This window comes from Nesoenas mayeri, assembly GCF_963082525.1.
Source record: "Nesoenas mayeri genome assembly, chromosome: Z".
In the NCBI taxonomy this organism is placed as follows: Eukaryota; Metazoa; Chordata; class Aves; order Columbiformes; family Columbidae; genus Nesoenas; species Nesoenas mayeri.
The window spans coordinates 32,318,343-32,342,052 of NC_137542.1; the positions used below are offsets into that span (position 1 = coordinate 32,318,343).

General features: G+C 37.0%; 1 protein-coding gene across 1 annotated transcript in view; it reads left to right on the forward strand.

Moving 5' to 3' along the window:
- The window catches only part of FBN2 (fibrillin 2), a gene marked incomplete at both ends in the record, with an annotated part of 157,449 nt that overhangs the window by 68,397 nt on the left and 65,342 nt on the right, over window positions 1–23,710 (forward strand). The window contains 6 exons of the mRNA XM_080362871.1: window positions 3,890–4,015; window positions 6,972–7,097; window positions 14,580–14,699; window positions 19,805–19,942; window positions 21,199–21,249; window positions 21,723–21,848. Coding sequence (XP_080218997.1) covers window positions 3,890–4,015; window positions 6,972–7,097; window positions 14,580–14,699; window positions 19,805–19,942; window positions 21,199–21,249; window positions 21,723–21,848 — 687 coding nt within the window. The remainder of the gene's footprint in view (window positions 1–3,889; window positions 4,016–6,971; window positions 7,098–14,579; window positions 14,700–19,804; window positions 19,943–21,198; window positions 21,250–21,722; window positions 21,849–23,710) is intronic.

Sequence of the window (23,710 nt, forward strand, 5' to 3'; positions counted from 1 at the left end):
TAGTTTTTTCTTCTCTATAAGCTCATTTCTTAACATGTTGCCAAGCTTACAAGTAATTTGTAATCCATAGAGTTTGTAAATTCTCTCAGTTTTCTTTTCAGTGAATTATACAAGGTCCATTTGAAGGACATCTAAATCTCTTGGAGAAATAATGACAGTGCACCATAATGTTGTTTTACCAACAAGCATCCTACCGTGAGAATTTCCATGTATTCTGGCAGGGAGTTTATATGTTATTTTGGATATATGGAAAACATACAGTTAGTCACTAAAAACATAAAACCAACTGGGGTCTCTACCAACTGCATGATAAAGACTAATCTCTTGGGGGTTCGTGTCTCAAATAAAGTCCCTCATTCTTTAGAGCTCTAGACAAAACCCTAGCACTGTCTGTACATCTTGTGCAGTGACCTTGCAGAAAATTTCCTTGCTGCTACTCCTATCACTGCTCATACTAAGGGACTTTGTTTGCTAATTCTGTTTCCTAAGGAAGAGGAACACTGATCCCACATTCAATCCCCAATAAAAATTCTACTGTGTTCCTCATGCATTCTCCTTATCAAGAGTGAGAGTCAATACATTTTACCAGTGAAACTCTTGTCACAGAGATTTTATTTGACTTTTAGCTGATACAGAGCTTGTTAATTAGACTGCAGTCCATCACCACATCACTACTCCTCTCATTCAGCTTGTGATTAACAAGTGAAAAACCTTTATGTCTTCATGTAACAGAATTCTTGACATAGGTGAGGACAGAGATTTTGTGATCTGGTTCAATATAAAAAGTGACAGGAAGGGGTGGACCTTCTGAAATAATTCATTTGATAAGGAGAGATAGAGTCATGAAATTGTGTGGCTTGTTTCAAGATATGAACAACTTTAGTAAACTACAGAAAACGTATTGTTCAAAAGACAGCGTAAGGCTGAAATATTATGCCAATTCATATTTTCTCATGAAATTTTCAGATGTCTCGTAGCTTTGAGTTTAACCCAGGGATAGCATGACTTTTCCGAATGCATATCTGAGTATATGTACATCATGATCTAAACTGCGCTATGATTGAAGAGGAAATGTCCTATATTAAAAGTTGAGCAGTACTAGTACAAAACAAGCTTTTTATGAAGTCAGAGCTAGGCCAGCACCCTCACTGTTTTTTCCAGGGTTTGGAAAGGGAACTGTTTAAAGTAATGGGTTTACCGTATGGGAAGAAATAACTTAATATTGAAAAAACTTCTTTTCCTCAGAGACAAAAAAAAATATTAAAACTAGCCTGTTCCTGTTCTTACAGTTAATATGAATATTTTGGAACTTTCCAACTACAGCAGAAATTCTATATGGGACTGTAAATTCAGGGAATATATCTCATTCATCATGCTATTCTGTTGATCCGAGAAAAATTTTGAATTTCCAACAAGTGCCAGGATTTCTATGGCTGTTGTGGTATTGACCTATGCATTAGTTCTGTATTAGGAAAAGTATTTGTGTTTCCTAATAATTTATAGCTTCTTACCTAGATCTTTAAACCACAGGCACTGAGTGTACAGGCTAGATATTTTGCATCAAGGTATTCTTACAAACACATAGTTCCCTATTGATTTAGGTTGGAAAGGATATCTGGAGGTCATCCACCCTAACCTTCTGCTCACAGCACGGGTATCTTCAAAGTTGAATCAGTTTCTCAAGGCCTTACCCGGTGCAGTTTGGAAAATCTCCAAGGATGGAGTTCCCATAGCGTCTCTGAGCAGCTTGCTTTAGTACTTAACCACTCTTAGGGGGAATAATTGTTTTACTGGTGTTCAGTTGAAATTTCCCCTGTTGCATTATAATTTGTAACTGTTGCCTATTGCCCTGTCATTGTGTACATCAAAGAAGAGTCTGGCTCCATCTTCTCTGCAGCTATCTATTAAGATCAGAGGACTGCTATTAGATGTCCCTCTCATCTTCCCCCCTGCTGGCTAAACAAGTCTAGTTCCCTCAACCTTTTCTCATATGTCAGGCACTCATCCTGCTAGAGGACTTCAATCATCCTGACATCTGCTGGAAAAGACACACAGCAAGCTGTATGTAGTCCAGGAGACTCTTCAAAAGCACTGAGGATCATTTCTTAAACCATGTGATAGCCTGACCAGAGGATAAGTGTTACTGGACCTGTTGCTTACCACACAGATGAACTTATTAATGAGGTCAAGACTGATGGCAGCCTGGACTGCAATGATCATGCCCTGGTGGAACTCATGATTGTGAGCGATGTGGGCCAGGTAAAGAGTGAAGACAGGACTCTGAATGTTAGGAGAGCAAACTTTCAGTTGTTTAAGAAATTAGTGGATGGGACCCCTGGGAAACTGCCCTCAGGGATAAAGTAACAGAAGAGAGCTGGCAGCTCTTTAAGGTCATTTTCCATAGATTGCAGGAGCTCTCTATTCCCACATGTAAGAAATCAGGCAAGGAAGTCAGGAGACCAGCAAGGCTGAGTAAGCACTTCCTGGTCAAACTAAAGTGTAAGACGGAAATGCAAAGGCAATGGAACCAGGGACATGTATCATGGAAAGAAAACAGGGATGCTCTACAGATGTTTAAGGATGAAATCAGGAAAGCCAGGCCAAAGCTGGAGTTGAGTTTGATAAGAAATGTAAAGAATACAACAGGCTTCTACAGGTACCTGAGGCAGAAAAGAAAGAATGTAATAAAATGTGCGCAGACACAAAAAAACACCATAAATAACATAGGAGAAATAGTGACAATGAACATTGAGAAGGCTGAGATACTAACAATTTTTTGCCAGAGTTTTCACTGGTAATCATTCTTCTCATCTCTCTCAAGTCTCTGGGCATCAAGGATGGGCAAAGAAAGTCCCTCCCATCATAGGAGAAGATCAGGCTCAAGACCACCTGATGAATCTGAACATAAACAAGATCATGGGACATGACAAGATGCATCCCAGGGTCCTGAGGGAACTGACAGATTAGCTGCTAAGCCACTTTATCCTGTATCATATTTGAAGAATGGCAGTCAGGTGAAGTCCCCAGTGAGTGCAGAAAAGGGAATATCTCACCCATTTTTTTTAAAAAAGGGTAAAAAGAAGGACCCTGGTAATTACAGACCAGTCAGTCTCACATCAGTGAGATCAAGGAAAGAGTGAGATTAGTAAGATCAAGGAGCAGATCCTCCTGGAAGTTATGTCAAAACATGAAAGACAAAGGTGATTTATGACAACATATGTGGCTTCACCACAGACAAATTGTGCCTGATTAGTCTGGTGGCCTTCTACAATGGAGTTACTGAACCAGTGGACAAGGGTAGAACTACTAATATAATCTACCCTGACTTCTGTAAGGCCTTTGATACCGTCCCCCACAACATTATTTTCTCTCCACTAAATTAGAGATAGATGGGTTTGATGGATGGACTGTTATACAGGTAATGAATTGGCTGGATGATCACGTGAAAAGAGTTACAGCCAAGGACTAAATGTCCCTCAGCAGTCTATACTGGGACCAATACTGTTTAATGTCTTCATAAATGACAAGGTAGTGGGATTGAGAGCACCCTCAGCAAGTTTGCATATGACACCAAGCTGACTGGTATGGTTGATTTTGCTAGAGTCAAGAAATACCATCCAGAGGGTCCTTGACAGTCTTGAGCAGTGGGCCCATGTGAACATCATGAAATGGCCCAAAACTGGGCATAGTATTCCAGATTTGGCCTCACTAGTGTCAAATAGATGGAAATAATCACTTATTTTAGCCTTCTGGCTGCACCGTTGCTGTACCCTTGGTCTGAATGACAGCCTCAACATCCAGTAAGTCGAGATATTATCCACATCTATCACATAATCAGGTTTTTCATATCTTTCAATATCTGGTTATCTTCTGTGTTGTGTTAATACAGATATTAATGAGTGTGCATTGGATCCTGATATTTGCTCTAATGGAATTTGTGAAAACTTACGTGGCAGCTATCGTTGTAACTGTAACAGTGGCTATGAGCCTAGTCCTTCTGGAAGAAATTGTGTGGGTAAGTTGCTCAATTTTTTTTATTGCTTTTGAATAATTTGAATAATTCATCACTATATTGATGCTAATTTGGCCTAATTTAGTTTGCAAGACATCTGCTTCATAAAGCTACAATAAAAATCCAAAAATTCTTTAACGAAACTGCTTTCCTCAGTCACTGCATAACTAATATTCTTACAGGTGTATTTTTCTGTTATTTGGTGGGGGCTACTACTGTTTGGGAAGTGTAAGCAGGACATATCCTTGCAGATTAGGAATTAATTTTCTCAAAAGCATGTATCAGTTTTCGTTACATTTTAATGTCATACATTTGTAAAGACCACCTAAAATGGGTTTCTTTCAAGGCTGGATGATAATTTATCAAGAGCTAAAGGTAACAATTTTGCATGATGAAATGTAACAGATTGCTATCATTGTCATAATGGGTGATAACTGGTGGTATATGTACACAATTTCTTCACTATTTGTTATGTCCCTAAGTTACACAAATCCGGCAATTTGTATTGCTCCACACTTAGTTGTCTAATTTCTGAAAGCTTCAGCTCATGAGAAGCAACAACCCACTCTTAGGATTTCACAAATCATGTCTGAACAGTGAGCTCAAGTGCAACAGCTCTTCTTTTAATCTTCAGAATTTCAAGCCACCAGTATACAGGAATTATTCACTTCAGAAACTTCTGTTTGTCTTTGTGGTTCACTTTGAGTTTATAGGAGACTGTTGTTACAGTATCTAGATTTCTGCAAGTGTTTAAGTATACCCAGCAGAAGATACATATGTTATACATTTCCCTCTCTGTGTAATTTATTTTATTATCCATAGTCATACATGAAACTCAGTATTTTTTTTTTCTTTTAAGAATTCTTACACCCAAAAAGAGTGTATTATGCCACAGGTACATTGTACAGTAATACTGCTTATAGTCCTGTTATAGTCCTGTAATTCTAAACAGAAAACTGAAGTTTGGTTATATTAAAAGCTAATGAAAATCTATCTGAAGCCATTAGAAAGTCTTAAGTATCATCCTGCCATCTGATGTGTTTATTTTGGATAATTATTTCTCTCTACACTTGAAAGTTGATACTGACCTATCACTGGTATTTGTGGTCAACAAAACACCACCATTTTTGGTAGGGAAAAACCTATACTATATAACTGTGGTATTATTTCAATACTAAACATTCCTACCTAGTGATGCAAAGCAAACATAAAGTAATAAAAGTGTTTCTTTTCATCTACTTGACTTAAGGAATTTTGCAGCTAGTTACTGTCCTGTATGACCTTTTGGCAGGAAAGCCACTGCTGCCAAAAACTGTTGGTGTTTTTTTTTAAATACTTCGCATAATATTCGTTTTCCAAATGGATTTTATGGCAAGGGATTATATTTATCTAGTTACACTTGGGATTATGTAAGTGCTAGTATAAGTACATGTCTCTTTAATTATTTAAATAAAAATACAGCATACTGACTGTGAAGATGCATTTATTTTTAGCTAGTAGAACCTTTGCACAAAAAAAAAATAATGAACTCACAAATAAAGAGTTGAAATCCTTTTATTAAAGATTTTGAGCTGCCAGGAAATAAAAATGGTCATCAGACAGACAGTATTTTTTGTCAGTTTTAAGTGTTTCAAGAGAATGAACTATATCGTTCTCTGTTTCTACAGTGCATATCACAATAAGTTACAGTCCAAATCTGAAGTTATTCTGTGAGACCCTAAGGAAATAATATGTTCATAATACTGCTAGTTGGGTTAAGGGATCATACGACAACAAGCTCAAAATTAAAGTCTGTTGCCATTGAAAATGTCAAATTCCAAATCCATCCTCCTTTACTTGGTTAAAATCAGATGAAGCTAGATTAAGGACAAGTTAATTTAGAGGAGTTTCTTTACAGCTGCCAAACTTAAAGATCAGATTCATCATCTGTGGAAATTTAGACTTTATTGTCCGAATCCTAAAGGAATTTATAAGCATAGCTCGCAAAATCTAATGTGTTTGAGAAACCAAAAGCTTCCAGATTGTAATTATATTGCATTCTTGTTTTTCTTTTTTATTTTTGAACATAAACTCTCTAAAAAAATCTAGTTGATTCAAGATTTCAATTGCAAGGTTAAGTTTGAGAAATCAAGTACTCAAAATATAGGAGGCACCCTGAAAAAGAAGACAGTGCCAGGTCTATCATGGCTTATCGTGTGAATATTCTTTTATAAACTTAAGTATTTGTGCCATGTGGTGGGCATTAAAGGAAAGTAGGTTAAAATATATTTTTTTCCTATTAAAAAATAAACAGTAGGTCAATGAGGAAGACTGATTGCTTTATATTAGCATTATTTGCACTTAGCGTAAGAGAAGTTCAGAGAGTGATGTTAATTTATGTGGCTTCCCTATGCAGGGTGCTTGATAACCTGGTCTTAATGATAGGGGTTTTTTTACTACAATATACCTCTGAAGGGGAGATACATGTGTACTCTTGAGATGTCTGCCACACATTCACTGTACAATTTTGATTTTGACACTTACATTCACTTCATGGATAACAAAATCAATGTTTGCCTATAAAACGGGGCTAGAATGGTAATCTAACACCATTATTTGATTGTTTTAAAAAAATGCTGGTTTCAAAGCAAATAGACTTTCATGAAGTTGTCATGGTGACATAGTCACACAACTGACAGATATCCCAAGGACTTTCTAGGAAAATGTAATTATAATTTTAGAACTAACCATGAACTATTTTTAGAGGCTGCTAATGAAAAAAAATTAGAAGCGGACTAGATTTTTTGGTAAAGAGAATCTGAAAAGAATTGGCATTTTTCGTTGCTCAGTCACTGTTGTAGAAAACTGCATATCCAGCAACATAATTATTGCTCCAGGAAGCAACATGGGCTTCTTGTTGAGGTGAAGACATCTCTTGGCATTTGCATTCATTGATATGTCCTACTTCATCTTTTTGCAGACATTGATGAATGTTCAGTGAACGGGCTGCTATGTGATAATGGTCTCTGTCGAAACACCCCTGGAAGCTACACCTGCACTTGTCCAAAGGGTTATGTATTCAGCGCTGAGACAGACACATGTGAAGGTGAAAAATCTGCAAGTTGTGTGAATTTTATTGCTTATTAACTAATGTTAAAGCTAAATGATAACAAGAGATTCAGAGTGGTGACGAATATCAGAGGAAAAGACAGAACTAAGATATTGTGTAAATCCTCTGAAATTTCTCTGTAGTAATTTTTAGTGTTGGGTCCTGCCATTGAATTTCTTTCGAATTAATCAGTTCATTTTTATATGAAAATGTTTTCATTTCCTTAGATAAAACATATTTAAGCTGGAATAAACATGAATATATTCTTGCTTCTGGTCATGTAGCAGGGACACCTAGTCTGTCATTTAGGTAAATGTATCTGCTTTGATCACAGAGTCTCTGCTTTATTTTCTCCATTCAGCCTCTGGCAATAGTTAATTCTAGATCAAATTTTGGTATTTGCGATGCTTTATGTGATGCCTGAATTCCAGGATCTGGATATTACTGCCTGGTGGTACTAAAATTGTCCATTATTTTTACAGTATAATCAAAATTGCTTTCTTATATTACTAATGAACACAGATATTAAGGCAATGAAAATGTTACACAGCTGAAACCAATGAGAAGTTTTAATTATAAAAAAATTAAGGCTGTATGAAAAAGTCAAAATAGAAGCGTTAGCTTTTGCCTCAATTTTTAATTAATATTTAGTGTAGTAGAATTTCACTGGTCTTTGCTTTATTTTCTATTTGGTTCCATGATCTGTAAATCTCAATATTTGTTATCATTAGAAAGTTTTCATAGTAAATATTCTTGCATTTGAGTGAGCGATGGGGAAGCTGTATTTCTTTGCTATGGAATAACTATTATGTGAACAAATGTTTTCATCCAGATTTGTCTGAAGCAGTGGAAGACATTATTTTCCTCAGCTGCTTGTTATTACTGATCAGACAGAAGTTGCTGCCACACAGCTAAACAAACACATAGCAAGGAAAGTGGAAGCACTCTGTAAACCATTCTTGCTGTTTAAGATCAGTCAGGTTAACTGAAACCGTCTCCTCCGCAGCACATGCTGGATGGGCTGTCTTTGCACCGAAACAGGTGAGGAGCACTCCTGTGCTCTTTGCCCGTTTTCAGCAGAGAAGGGGAACCAAGCAACATGGGGAGGAGGCAATAGTGGTTTGAATGTGTCCAACTGTTTGGAAAGTTAACATGTGTTTGCATTCAAAACATCTCACGAAATGTTTTAAATTCTGGCAGTATCAACTCATTCACCTCTTCACCCTTACTGTTCAAAAGAAATTATGTTCCTTTATATTTTAGTACATGTGTGTTTCAGAGGTCACTTTTAAAAGTTAAAATTCTTTCTGTCCCTGTATGTTACAAATCAGTAGCACTTGTTCAGATTAGGGCTTTTCTTACATCATGCGCTCATGGATTTATAGTGCTCTCTCTAGGAAGTTGTCTCAGTGCCTAGTATTTATACACAATGCACAGGTGAAATTTATTATTCAGGGTCTGGTTATATGTTAAGTTTCCATGCACTCAAAGATTTCTAGCTGTGAAAAAGGCTTGCAGTGTGTCCTAGTTTGCACGTGTCTTAAGGATTCTTCTAGATAGAAAAAACAGAATAGGAGTTCATTACTAGGATGACAAAGCCATCAACTTCAAAGCATAAGACTGACCAAATGGTAGACGAATGAGATGCCAGAATTCAAACAACCTAGCCAAAATTATTGAAATAAAATTTATATAGCTTTTCAAATATAAAATGTAAATTTGTTTTAATTATAATAATAAGAGTAATATTAATATAAAGGCTTGAAATTAGGATTTGACAACAACAAAAATTTGGTTTCATGGTCTCATTGAGCCACCACAGCCTTGGGGAAAAAAGTGATCTTTCCTGTCTTCTGGACATTTTTATCATCAATGCAGTGTTTTCTCTTGTGCTAGAAGAAATTTGGGGATCATGATATAGTGAACCAAATCTTATCTCGTTTTGTTTGTGAGGAGGCTGTAAGTGGAGAAGAGAATGAGGGACTATTGTCCTAGAATGGAAATGAATTTAATTGTTCATTTGAATTAATAGTTCATTGAGAAGAGGGTGATTTCTTTAGATAGCATTGCCAGCTGATACTGACTGCAAACCATAGTATTAAAAAAAAAAAAAAAGTTACAGTTAAGATAAAATAGGGTTCACAGGAAAGTATATGAAGAAAAGATACTTGCAGAAATCCAAATGGCAGGCATGTCCCCTCCTAATTGCACCTTAGTGCGTTTTTCTAAGTAATGTCACTACTTTTAGGTTTTGTCTAAGGGAATTAGATGCATTCCCCAAATTACCAATTTATGAATGAATTCTAAAAATATTAATAAAGAACCAGTATGATTTACTCAAACTAACATGTTAGAGTGTCTGACAGTCATCCAGTAATACAGGAACTGAGATATTTCACGACTCAAGCCAGCCTGAGCATGAGGTAGAAAATGCACACACACCTTATTTAAGCTAGTTATTACATAAATTAAAATCTATTTTCTTGTGAAAGAATAATTACTGAGGTGATCATTCAGGCTTATTAAGTAAGGCTGCTTGGGTTTCTGTGTGGTGGGTTTGGTGAGATTTTAATTAATGCATTTACTGTTGTTTTATTTTTTTAACATTTCTTTTTAGATATACATAAAAGAACACGCTTCTGTACGTATTTGCAGTATTTGTATTGTGACTCCTGCAAAGACTAATGAAGGAGTATTACTTGATATTCAAAAAGATCCTAAAAAAGAATAGATCTGTCCCTGTCTTATCTCCCTTTCATGGTGGTATCAGGTTTAGCTTGTGATTGAAAAGGGGGTGTTTGTTGATGAGAAACTCAATATGACCAAGCGATGTGCACTCAAAGCTCAGAGAGCCAGCTGTATCCCGGGCTGCATCAAAAGAAGTGCGACCAGCAGGTTGAGGGAGGCAATGCTGCTCCTCTACTCTGCTCTCATAAGACCCCACCTGGAGTATTTCATCCAGCTCTGGAGCTGCTAACATAAGGACATGAACATGTTGAGGCGAGTTCAGAGAAGGACTCTGAGGATGACTTGAGGAGGGTTGGATCACCTCTCATGTGAATACAAGCAAAGAGAGTTGGCGTTGTTCAGCGTGGAGAAGAGAAGGCTCCAGGGAGACCTTATAGCAGCTTGCCAGTACCTACAGGGAACCTACAAGGACATGAAGAGATAGGACAAGGGGTAATGGCTTTAAACTGAAAGAGAGTAGACTGAGATTAGAGGAAATTCTTCACCATGACGGCACTGAGGCACTAGAACAGGTTGCCCAAAAAAGTTGTGGATGCCCCATCCTTGGAAGTGTTCAAGGCCAGGTTGGATGGGGCTTTGGGCAACTTGGTCTAGCAGAAAGTGTCCCTGCCCATGGCAGTTGATCATTAAGGTCCTGTCCAACCCAAACCATTCTATGATTCTATGACATGGCCACCTTCATAGAATAAATCTGGCTGTGCTTCTCTTGGCTGTATTTCATATTTCTGTATGTCTGCTGAACTTTGAACAATGAGCTTGTGATTGGGCGTGAATGCCACAGTAATATTTGAAATAATAAAGCTTTTTGTTAATGGAAGGAAAAAAATGCTGTTTTCTCATTTAGAAAAAAACAAGAACAAAAAACAACTGATAACTGAAACTTCAGATTTGTAAGATTATTTTGTTTCTGAGCATAGTTTATTGTTATCACCCTAAAATTTTTGTTGTCTGTACAGCAGAATATTGAAGGATTTTCAATTCCTTTCAATATTATTGTCAACATTAACTTGTATACATAGATCAAGAAGGATTTGTCATCTTGAATCTCATATTTAGATGATACTTAAATTTATCAGGAGAGGTTTGGCATAAAACTGTGCATAGAACCTATTAAATGTATTACATTTTTTCTAATGTTGAGTGGGTTGGCAGTAGAGAAATAAATTTCTCTGTCTGTCCACATTCTGCTTTCAAAGAAGCACTACGTAATTCGGTTTGGAGTTAGAAGTTCACTAGCTGTAAAAAACTTCCATGGCTAGAAGCTCTGTGTTGTGCTTTGAAAATGCTCCGATGCTTATTACTCACACATATATTTGTAATTAATATGACTCTCATTAGTAACTGTGAAGAAACAAGAAAACTCTTCACTCTTCCCATTTATAGCTCAACTGAAATTTTTTTCGATTTGTTGTCGGGAGTCGGGGCATTGTTCAAAGCTCCAGAGGCTGTGAAAGCTGATATTTTTACAACAAATTCTGTGGTTTTAAATTGTATTTCCAGTGACATAACTAGCTAAACATAAACCAGATGTGCTTTGAAGTTCATTTCCAGGAATGTACAGTGGACTGTTTCAATTTTTGTTTCTCTGATATTTACAACTTACACTCACTTAAGAAATTGTTTTTTAAAAAAACCCTGATTAATATTTTCAAACACATTGGCTTTCATTTTAAAATATAAAACAGTATTAAAATCAATTTGATTTCTTTCTCATTCTTGTTAAAATTACCTTGTAAGGTGCATGGAAACAATTTTTGGTGTTTGTTTAAATTGTGCATATGATACTTTTTTCACTGTTTCAGCAGAGCACTAATGCTGAAATGCATTCATCCTTTTTTTTTTTTTTCCTGAATGGTAGTTTTGGAAAAGAAGCCAATGCAATATTACAAACTTGTTGATGCCCAAAATAATTTGATTTGGGTTTTGTTTCTTTTGTTTGTTTGTTTCTTTTTTTCCTAGCATAGTGTTGAATCCTGTCAAAAGCAGAAAGTAACAAACTGTTTTTTTCAGGGTTAGAGGCCTAGGGCATAGTCACATGGTTGATTTATAGATGACCAGAAGTTAATGCCTCCAGATATGGATACCCCATCCTCAGTGAAAGCTGCTCTCCCTCTTTCTGCTCTGTAGAGAGAAATGGGATGAGTATGCCTTACCATGCACTAGGGTAAAGAGAAATGTGGAAGAGTCTGGTTCTGTGATACATCTTCCCTCACCCACAGTCTTGTCGACCAGCTTCTGCTGTTCTCATCTCAGAAGACAGAAAGTGACTATTTGTCTGTGAGATCAGTGAGGGGCTGTCACTGGTGCTTGATAATGGTAGAAACTGAGATTGGGAGAGGAAGGAGGAGGAAGGATGAAGAGAAATGTCCCCTGTGGACAGCAGCAACCTGGCAGATTGAGTCAGCTGTTTTGCCAAATAAGGTTTGATGCAAATTTGAGTGAAGATTTAGACTAGATCATCTGACTTTGGCTTGAAATTGGCAGGCAGTTCTCGCAGTATAGAAAGTGGTCAGCTCTGACAATGATGTATCGTCTTTCTGTTCTTCCCTGTTTTTGCTCTCTCGTGCGTTCAGTTTGAGTTTTTTTCTCCTCTTTCACTGTCTTTGGGCAGAGAATGGATAACATGGCCCATGAAGTCAAGAGAGCTGCTTCAGTCGTCATGAGGTGTTGACCTCTAGATATCTTAGCCCCTCAGTTTCCACTTACTCACTTATCTTTGGTTGTAGCTTTGGGGACACTGTCCAAGTGTAGCCCTCAACCAGTTTTTGATAGGTTTGGGTTTCTTGTTAACTCTGAAAACCTGAAATACAAGATGTGTTTTCCTAGAAGAAAATAAATTCTAAACCTAACTTGCTAACAATGAGAACTAAATACAGGAATTACAAGATGATATTGCCTCTATAAATGTGTTGTATTTTAAGTTTAATGCATTTTTTTTAATATTCTGAATATGGCATCTCCTTATTACAGTGTCTTGTCCTGCACATTGGTTGTGGATGTGTGAACGTGTGTGGGATTGGGCTGCCAGCTGTTAAAACTGTGGGACACTTGACATGAAAATCCCTTGTTTTCAGCTATAAATAGCTGCAGCAATCTTCAAGCACTTCACCTGTAATCTTTTTCATTGGGTGTCTGAGACAGACTAGATTTTTATTTTGCCTTTAAAAAATTCAGACAAAGCTTTTTGTTCATTTCCAATAAAATGTTAATTTGTATATTTAGAAACATGCAAACCTTGTGACCTTTTTTTCTTTAAAAAGCTGATGGTCCTTTCTGCTCTTGCAGCTTGAAATTTCTTGAGTAGCATTTGTGTCAGGATAGTGCTTCTTTACTCTGAAAATGTGCTAAGGTGTGGTCAAGTTGGAAGCCTGATTTTGCTCAGTAAAGACTATTTTTCGTGTCCAAAAGTCTTGAAGATTCTGTGGCACAGATTATGCCTGGTCCCTCACAGAAACTTCTCTGAAGTTGCATCTTAGCTAAAAGCAGGGTAGAGCACTTGCAGCTGACTGGACAGAGAATCATATCTGCATAAAAGCAAAGACATAAATGCAGATACTGATCAAAGATCATTCTGACCCGCAGCAGAGCAAGTATACAACATTGCTTTCCAAAGATACTTTTTCAGTCTCCAACAGCTGTGGTCCAGGGACCTCTGACACCAGAAGTAGGATCTTTGCCTTATACAGACCTTAGTGAATTTATCTTCCATGAACTTTTCCAGACCAACATTGATTAGTGCAGACTTTCAGCATCACAGGGCAAGGGTTCCCAGTTTCTCTGCCTGTTGTGTAAAGAACCAATTTGTTTTAACTAGATCCTGCATTAATTTATAATTAATTTAATTCACACTGTTTTAGTTTATAGATATGACATTATTCCTCAAGCACTACTAGAAAATATAAGCAAGCACTAACCAGTTTTATTTCTGGGCTACCAAAGGAACTACCAAGTTGGATTAGAATGTATGGCTTGGTTCAGGACCCAAATCAAAAAGTTAAATTGGTTGAGTTGAGGAAGAAATGGTGGATATGCATCTGCAAATGTTCTTTGAACGAATTTGCCATTATTGTTTTAACCTTAAAATCAATTTCACTTTAAAAGAAAATAACCAGCAAATAGTACTGTTTTCAGAGGTCCTATTCTTACATGTGAACAGGCTTGAAAAATTCACAAGGGTAATAAATAGAAGGAGTTAGGGGCTAGACGGAAGTACGATTTACAGTGTTCCAACTTTGACTCCTACTTCTTGAATGCATTCCAGAACTAGAGAATCACAGCCAGCTTTGTGATATTTTGCTTCTGACAGGGTTTTATGAATTCTTCCAAAGCCTACATGGAGCCATGAATGACAGAAACAATAAGGCTTTTATTAGTGCACTGCATGTTGTGGATGGGAAGGCATTGCATTCTACGAAAAAAGCGTTTTATTTTCTTACAGGACAGTTATAATTGATGCTGGAAAACTTTATAGTCCTAATTGTTGGAAATTTCTATCTTTGTAAAAAAGAGCCATTTAATTAACACTTTCACAATATGCTCTCCTATACATACGCACATACATACTACCTGCCTTTCCCTATATCTTTTGAATATTATGCTGAGAGGAGCAGGGGGGGTACTAATATAGCAGGCAGTCTTGGTGAATAATGGTCCACAGTGGAATTTATACTGTGTAATATTTTCTAGAAGCAGATTGTAGTTCTAACAGTGTCTTTTGTTTCTGGATTGTAGATATAAATGAATGTGAAAGCAGCCCATGTGTCAATGGTGCCTGTAGGAACAATCTTGGATCTTTCAATTGTGAATGTTCACCTGGCAGCAAGTTGGACTCTACAGGACTGATATGTATTGGTGAGTGTTTCCTTACGTTATTTTCCCTTTTCTTAATAACTTGGAAAACATTGATCATATTGATTAATAAAGCAAGAAAAGAATTCATTTAGATAATTTCCCCATGATAACAGACAATATGTCTGGTTCTGTAAGTAAGACTAAAGAATCACATACTCATTTAATTATTTCCATGGAAGCAGGAAAAAACTGAGAGAAGCATAATTCATGAGGATGTCCAAATGATGGCAAAAGTGGTGAAATGCAGGTATCAATTGGTGGGAAAGAGTGTCTTAATAGGAATTATCTTGTCCGTTGGAAGAATGAGATTCTGAGTAAAGCTGAAGGTGATTAGCCTGGTAGTTGAAAAACTCCGAAGCTGAAATTGTCACTCGGTTCTTTGGCCACTTTTAAATCTGGGACAAGAAAGCAAGTAAATCTGGAGGAACATGAACTCAAATAATGATAGGAAAGCACATCTCATCAGTTCAGAACACCCTTCATGGATTGTGAAGACTGACTTCCCTAGCTATAAGAAGACATTAATGACTTTTTCATTATAGCACAATTTCTTACTTTACCTCTTTTGCAGGAAGCTGGTAAAGGTAAGAGAGATCTGAGTTTTTCCAGATCACTGCCTCTGGAGCAAACACATGAGTATTGTCCTGGTTTTACATATATACATACACAAAATATATATTTACATAAATAAATAATCTTAGCACCCTCTGAGGAATCTGTTGCATTGAAAAAACAGCAAAGCACTGCGCAGATTTTACTAGAACTAGCAGCAACAGTTGTCTGCAAGATGTTGTTGGTATTATCTTTGGAAACCATTCATTGATGTTTTTTTCTTGCCTTTCCAATAAAGCTCAAAGGATTGGAGACGTGTACTTCTCAGGTGATCACAAGCTGCCATTGTTTCATCTTATATGTGTAACATAATTGAAGTCATTGTAGGATATGTGGGATAAATTGGATTTGAGTGTCGTAACTGCATGGTGCTAATTTTAAATGTTTCTTTTATTTTAAGATGGATTTGTCTGGTGTCCTTGGTTCAACTTTCTTGCCTTGCCAAGATTTTCTTAGATAGGAAATTGAATGCAAAGACACAAGTTCCCGTTTAACAATTGAGCCCATATATGCCCCAATATGTTTTTGAAGTGAATGTTACTTTTGTGCCTAGGTCTTCTCTTAGATTTCCTTGTAGCATCACTAGCCAGTAAAATTTTGTATTTGCTTTGTTCTTTTTTTGCATTGTGCTAATATCTTGGTATTTCTTGACTAGACTAACTTACGTTTTTTCTACTGCTTGTCTTTATTCTCCTTGTATTTCCACATCCAAAGGTGCTACAAATTCACTAGGGGCCTAATTGTAACAATGTTCTGGATTTACTTTGCAAATTATTTCCATTGGAATGTTTCACACGAGATGTTCCATTTGGCCTGAATATTAATGATAAGTAACATAAAATGTAAAGAAAAAAATACCTGAACAATCAGATAAAAAGTGAAGAATAGGAGCCATCTATATACTGGAAGCCTAATAATTTATTTTTTTTGTTGTTGTTGACCACAGTTATCTCAGGAAGAGTTTTCTGTACCACAGGGGAGAATATGTTAAGAAAGAAGGATCAGAAGTATAGCTAATGCCAGGCATACAGATTTATACTGATAGAGCCCAGTTGTATGATTTTATACCTTGGCAAAATTTCCTTTGGAATTGGTAGTGAAGAGAGGAGGGCAGACTGGATTATTGAAAAGTGAGTAAGGGGTTGGAAGTTACAGGTACTTTACTGTGTGAAAATCTTGCAAATGCTCTTGTCGTGCGTAAGTCATTTTACATCTCCACAGTAAAGCAAGGGTTTTTTTCCCCATTACCACTGCAGTGAAAGACTTTTAGATTGAATGTATTTGCCTTACTTTTTTAGCAGATTGTTCCTGTAAAGCTTTCCTGTAGCATCAGATACGAAAAGCATATGACAAAACATAAATGTATGGCTAAAATAAATGCTGTACTTCAGGCATGTGTTGCATTCTTATAAGAATGATCAAAGTACAGTAATGACAGATTATGACCCTTCTCTAGTTTTTCTTTAATTTCAGATTTGCTCTCGTATCAGAATCACAATCAGTCTTACATTTTAGAGGTTTTTTTCTTTCTCTCCTTCTTTCTCTCTCTCCTTCTCTCTCTCTCTCTCTTTCTTGCTTTTTCTTTTTTCTCTCTCTCTTTCTCTCGATGATGATTAAAGTTATCGAACTTAAAAATGGCACAAAATTTTAAAATAAAGGCACATAACAACAATATTAGAATAAGAAGGGGTTAACATAACATCACTGTTAATTTGGTTTTACAATTTATTTCTCCAATGTGTTTGTTGGTGTTATTGCTGATTTTTACCATCTTGTGGACATATCAGACTGCTTTTATATGGAGAGATTATATGGCCTTCTTTAGACAGTTTGTGGACAGAAGACTTCAGTTTGTCACTTCCTCTGGTTCTTTTGCTCAGTCTGCTCATCCTCAAGGCTGGAGAACCAGGTGGCTTTAGCCATTTGTATCCATATTATCTGTAGAGGTTGAGTACAGGCATGAACCATTTGCCTCCTTCTTTGAACCTTTCTAGTTAGAGAAAAAATGACTTGCTCAAATTCAAGTCACAAGATTTGCACTCAAATTTAAGATCAAACCTCCAGCAAATGAGGATTGTTAGTTCAGCAGTTACAATAAAAGCATTCAGCAAAAAATGCTGATGTATATTGCATTTATTTTGCTTGCACACTGACGGCGTTTGCAGTATTGAGTCTGCAGCCTTAGAGGAAAAATGTGAAATTGTTTTTGAAATAATCTGTCAGTTATACAAGTGTTGCGTTGCCATTTTGGGAATTGCACATATAGTAGGGATACTGCCATTTGTGCTTTTTGAAATATGCACTTAATATATGCTTTTTATTCATGTTTTAGTCAAGATTTGTGGAATTCATACATTGCATAATCAGTAGGCTGCCATCTGCCTGTAGAATGCATATATTCTTCTTCAAGTCAGAATCAAAGAGATGCAAAAACCAGAAAGAATGCTTTGATGCTGGATAATAGCTTTTTAACCAAAGCAAAAGTCACAGTTACTGTCCATAGTAGATTTTTTTTTTCTGGACAAGAGAGATTATGTAAAATAAAGGAAATCAACTCATGGACTGAAAAAGATAAGACAAGCAGACTTTGGCGGGGTAATATAGATGCAGCTGATGTGAGAGAAGTCACCAGCTGATCTGTGTAGTTTAAGTGATTTTTGAGATACTAGTTTGTTTTTTCCATCCTGTAAAGTTGGCTACTAAAAATAAATAATATTGAGCTCAAGAAGCTTCTAGTGAATAAAGCAATGGAAGTATTTACATTTTGAAAACATAAAGCAGAATCATCAAAATATGGGCAACAAGCTGGATGTTGTGTAAAAGAGCAGCTGAAGAACCTATATTCCTTCTCCCAAGGTTGATCCCTGAATTTGGGACATATGATGAACAAGGACTTGCCCATCTGATGACTGGTTAAGAGCCAACCCAGCTAATGACTGTCGAGGTTTCATCTTCAGTCTTGTTATGTTAATCCAAGTCTTGAATGTTGGTTTAAGGCTGATCAGGGTGTGGAAAAGATGCATTTTCCATGCTTCTACATGCCTTGTTAGTTTGTGCACTTGCTTAAGTGTTCTGCCCTACATGTTTTAGACCAACAGTAACCTAAATAATACAACTGTTTTACACTGAAGCACCTTGCTGAGTTTCTAGAGCCAGCTCCTGTCACATTCCTGGGCAAATTTTTTTCCAGTTACTTCAGCCAAAGAAGGGTTATGGTCTCTGTAGTCTACATAATTTTCTAACACAAAAATTTTGTTGAAAAGTTGAAGTTGTTTGAAAAAAGTAAGCTGAAATGATTCTATCTTAAGCACATTGTTCCTAAACATGATGTATTAGTAACACTGATCAACAGCACCCTATACATAGTCTGGGTTTTTGTACTTATACATAAATCTTAAAACCAAATCCTATTCCTCTTTCATTAGTCATCTCATTAAATTTATCTGGGCCACTTACTTTGCTTTGAACTCTGTGTATGCACATGCATTTAAACTTTACCCAGGCTGACGTCCCAGTCTGGGTTAAATCTTTACAGACTGCTTTTGCTATCTGATCACAAAGGTTGTTGTCTGCTTCAAGAAATTCTGTACCATTTGAGTGTAACATTGTGAAGGTACAGAGCAGAGGTGCTGTAGGTGCAACTTCTAAAGTATGTAACTGATTTAAGATCTAACATTTTAATAAGTGGCTTGGGTACTGAAACCATGTTTTAAGAATGGAAGATTTGAGTACCTAAAAAAGAATTCCAGAGGATTTCTGGCAGCAGAGACAACACTTGTGGCTGAAAATCTGCCCCCTGCTCAGTGCCTGTCAGTCAGGAGGTGCTGCCTGGTGTGCCTGGGCACTTACTGGAGTGGATTTTCCCTGAGCTGGTCTGCTTTCCCAGCCTGGCAATCTAGTTTGTGATTTCACGAGGTGGGTGTGCTGGAGCTGAGCCCTCAGGAACAGAGAGTCGACTATAACCTAACAGGCATGTTCAGACCCCTAAAATAATATAGCACACCCCTATTCCCCACATATTTAAGTTGTTGGTTTTTTTGTTGTTTTTTTTTTTTTCCTTGAAGGTTACCTGAGTGAGAGAGAGGCAAGAGCACCTGGATTTCATAAACCAGTGGCTCAGGTAGACAGTTGGAAGGGAGAGTCACAGGTTATGATCCCTGCTTTTGTTGTAACTTCTGTATTTTAAACTGATCAGTTATCAGAATAAACAAATAAATAAATACACTGTAGTTTCTGAAGGATCTTGGGTAGCATTGAGACCTGTGAGACCTGGGCTATAAAATGGCTCAAGCAGTGTGCTTTATTGGTTCCTTGTAGTAATAGTGCTATTTCTTTCTGCCACTGCTAGTCTAAAATACGTACAAAATAACTGATGGAAAACTGCACTGATCAAAGTCTGCACTCCCTTGGTGCTCTGTCTACTGGTGCCATGGACATGGTATGCCAACTCGTTTTGCTGTGACAATTCTGTATCGTTTTTTATTCCGCTGCAGATAGCCTGAAGGGGACTTGCTGGCTTAACATCCAAGACAGTCGCTGTGAAGTCAACATCAATGGTGCTACACTGAAATCTGAATGCTGTGCTACCTTAGGAGCAGCTTGGGGCAGCCCATGTGAGCGGTGTGAATTAGGTATGCCCTCATATCCTGCATTTTTGGAAGAAGAGAGGAAATAACACTAGATAGATTCTCATCATTTTCTGTATAGAAAACAAGTAAACAAACAACACACACAGACACACAAAAAAAAAAGTAAAATAAAATTCTCTTATTTAGCATCATTTGTAATCTCCACCATCAGAGATCATTCTAATAGCTTTGAAGTTACTAGGAAATAACATGTGAATAAATCTTTTATTAATGACATGTGTTTCATCTCCATAGGGACTGTGCATTGGTGTAGGGAAGTAAAGACTTACAATAATAAAGTGAAATATCTGGTAAAAGTCTTGAGGGCTTTTTATGTTGTGGGCTGTTAACAATTCTTTCATCTGTTTTCAAATACATAGATTATGTACAATTATTTATTGCAGAATAGTACTACTATTAGATTACAGGTTAGGTCTAGAAGTTGGAAGCGGGAATGTTCACTGTGTGCTCTAGTTTGTGGAGAAATACTGTGATGCATTCTCCCCATAAGGTTTGAATAATGCCACTTGCAGCTGAACCGGTGTCAGGATGTTATAGCCTTTCATTTCTAATTGGAACAGTAACTTTAGGCACGTGTATCACATCTAACAACCATGTTGCAAACAATATCCAACTGAGCTCTTAACTGTGCAGCGCAGCATCAAGCCAAGATATTACTTTGCACTCCAGGAAGCAGCACTGTCAGGTTAGACTGGTAAAACTAATAAAACCCCAGTAATCTAGAGATCTAATTATCTCAGACTGGGTACATTTTGCCATTTAATTTTATATTCTCTGACTAATTAAATTTCAGCAATCTTTCATATCACTAAATCACACTACATTTTACATGCATATCCTAAAATAATGTTATTACTCAGATCCTTTATTAAGCTGCAGTGGGAAAAAAAGCCATTAGTGATAACTGGCATCACTAAAGTTTTAAATCTTCAGGCAAATTTACAGGCAATTTACCTTTCAGCTGCATCTGAGTGCAGAGACTGATAGAATGAGATGCTGAGGATTCTCATCTCCACTAAGGAATGCACATGGGAAAGTAATTGTTTAATTTCCTCAGCTATTCACTTGTTTTAAGTAATACATATGACTCAGTACTTTTCTTGATTGAGGCTAGAGCACTCACTACCCTGTACCTTCAAATTATTTGAGAATTCTGAAGATACATTCATTTTTAAATTATTTACTCCTGTGTTTCTGTCATACTAAAGCAGTGATATATCTTTCTGGCTTGATTCCAGACCCAGCTTGCTCAAGAGGATTTGCCAGAGTGAAGGGTATAACCTGTGAAGGTGAAGTTGTTGATGTCATTTTTTTTTCTTTCAAAATGAGATAAAAGGGGATTTATTACGTTGTTGTTTATGTCATACATAATCATGTTAATCTGAGATGAATGCCTTCACAAACGGTTACTGACTGTTGGGAAAAGGTATGTTTCACTGTTTGTTGGAGAATATCAAAATAATACAAACAAAATGGAATTGCTCCTTCAAAATACCTTTGATCTCTTTAGATTTTGCTTTTCTCAGCCACATCCATCATCTTGTCTTAGAGAAGAGAATGTGGCATCTTCGTGCCCTATGACTTGAAGATCTTGCAAGAGTCCCTTGAGACTAGGCCAGGCACTTGTTCAGAGCACTGTTCAGACCCTAATACAGTATGGATGAAAGCCTCTTGCTTTCTTTCATGTAGCTTAAATTCTCAATAAAGCTGTAGCTGTCTTCTTCCAGTTGCAATATAACTCAGCTTCTTGTTTTCCCAACAGATGTAAATGAGTGTGAGGTTTTCCCGGGGGTTTGTCCCAATGGGCGGTGCGTTAACAGCAGAGGCTCATTCCACTGCGAGTGCCCGGAAGGGCTGACACTCGATGGAACAGGGCGAGTGTGTTTAGGTAAGAGTGTGCTCGATTCCACCAGCTTTTTAGCTGTATCCATCAGTTGTCCAAAGTTATTCTCAAAGGCATGTGAAAGAATGTTTGGTTTGTTTCTGAATTCATTCAAAGGCAGTTTATTAAGGCTGTGTTTTAGTTTATGGCTGCTTAGATATCAAATGCCTGTGCCTGCCTCAGGGCAGAGCTATTAATTCCTTGGGGAAATACGAATGTTTGTGTTAGTATTTGGTTCGCCCACAATGCAATCAGCAGGTTTTGCTAGAGTGCTGCCATTGCTCTGCCTCCTGCTCATGGATAGAAATGTCTGACTTGCTAGAACGTGTTGATGAGTAGCCAGCTGCTCAGCCCACAGCTGTAATGCGACGTGAATGCTGCTGTGCCCTACTGCTATCTCACCACCTTGTGCAACTTGGATACTGCCTTGTACCACAAATACGCTGGTGCAGATTGGTCTGTCTGAGACTAATCAAAGTGAGCATAGATAAAAAGAGGACCTGATCTTTGTTATACAGATTCTACTGACAAAACATGATGTCTGTGAAAGCGTACATTTCTCTAGGAAAAACTTCAAGTATCAAAAGTGCTGAACCTCTCTGTGAGTTCAAGAAAACACCAGTATCTTGTAGCAAGTTAATTAATCTGCATCTTCACAAATCAATGATCAGAGATGAAAAAAGATAAATTCAGGGTCCTGCATGTTTAGAACAGATTCTGGAACCCATATTAATTTTTCTTAACAGTTCTAAAGACTGTAAAAATATGATTACTGAGAGCATTGATTTATTTAAAGAAAACAGAGCAGCAGAACAACAACAACAAAAAATTCAGCCCTTGCTTCATGTCAAGGATTCTCCTACTCTAACTTTTTGTTGTTGTTTGAAGCGTGTTCTCGTTCCTCAAGCAGAATCAAATTTAAGCAAACATTTTTGCTTTAATTGCACTATGCCTCACCAATCACTGATACAGTTACCAGATTGTGGGGTCTTTTAATGTGAATGCTATTCTTATTTTTTAAAATAAGCAGGATTTTGAAATGAAGCAGATGTGTACAATTGGTATAAATGTCTCAGGAAAAAAAAAGTCAAAACCAAAACAAACAAAAAATACCCAAACAAAAACAAAAAAAAGCCACACTAGTTCAAAATCAAGTCTGCCCAGATGCACATATCCGTTAAGTTTGTGCATATCATACGCAGTTTTCCTTGTTAGGCTTTACTTAATATTCCACTCCGCCCCAACTTCTCCAAACTTACTATTTCTGGTGCAGTCACTGTCCGTGGCCACCAATCCTGTATTATTTCTCAATGAGAAATTTTATAAGGACAGGTGTGGATTTAATTATGGTTGATAGATGTAATGAAAATTTGAAACAAAGGAGACATTTTCAAGCAACATTCACGATTCCTTTACTCTCAAAGCTGTGTTCCCTTTTCTTATTTTAATGAAAAAGCATCATTTTACATTACAAGGTATGAGCCTTCTCCTGTGCTACACATAACATATATGTCTGAAATATGTTTTTTTTTTTTTCCTGAAGGACCCGCTATAGTGATTTTATTCCAAAGAAATACCTATTAGCAGTATGTTTGCTGAATTTCTGGAAATTGAATAAATGTGGAATAGTTTACAGGAAACCATGACAATTATTTGAACCATTTCCAGTTCTTATGCTTGTTTAACTTCAGATGTGCATAGGGTAACTTTATATTGTAAGTCTGCACAACTTTGAAGGACTTGTATGGAAAACAGTTCAGCAGTTTATCTGTGTTATTTTTAAATCTTGCATCTTCTCCAAAGCTCTTTGCACAAAGCATTTAAGAGTCCTGTCGGGCATGCTAAAGCCTAACTTCCAGTCCAGTATA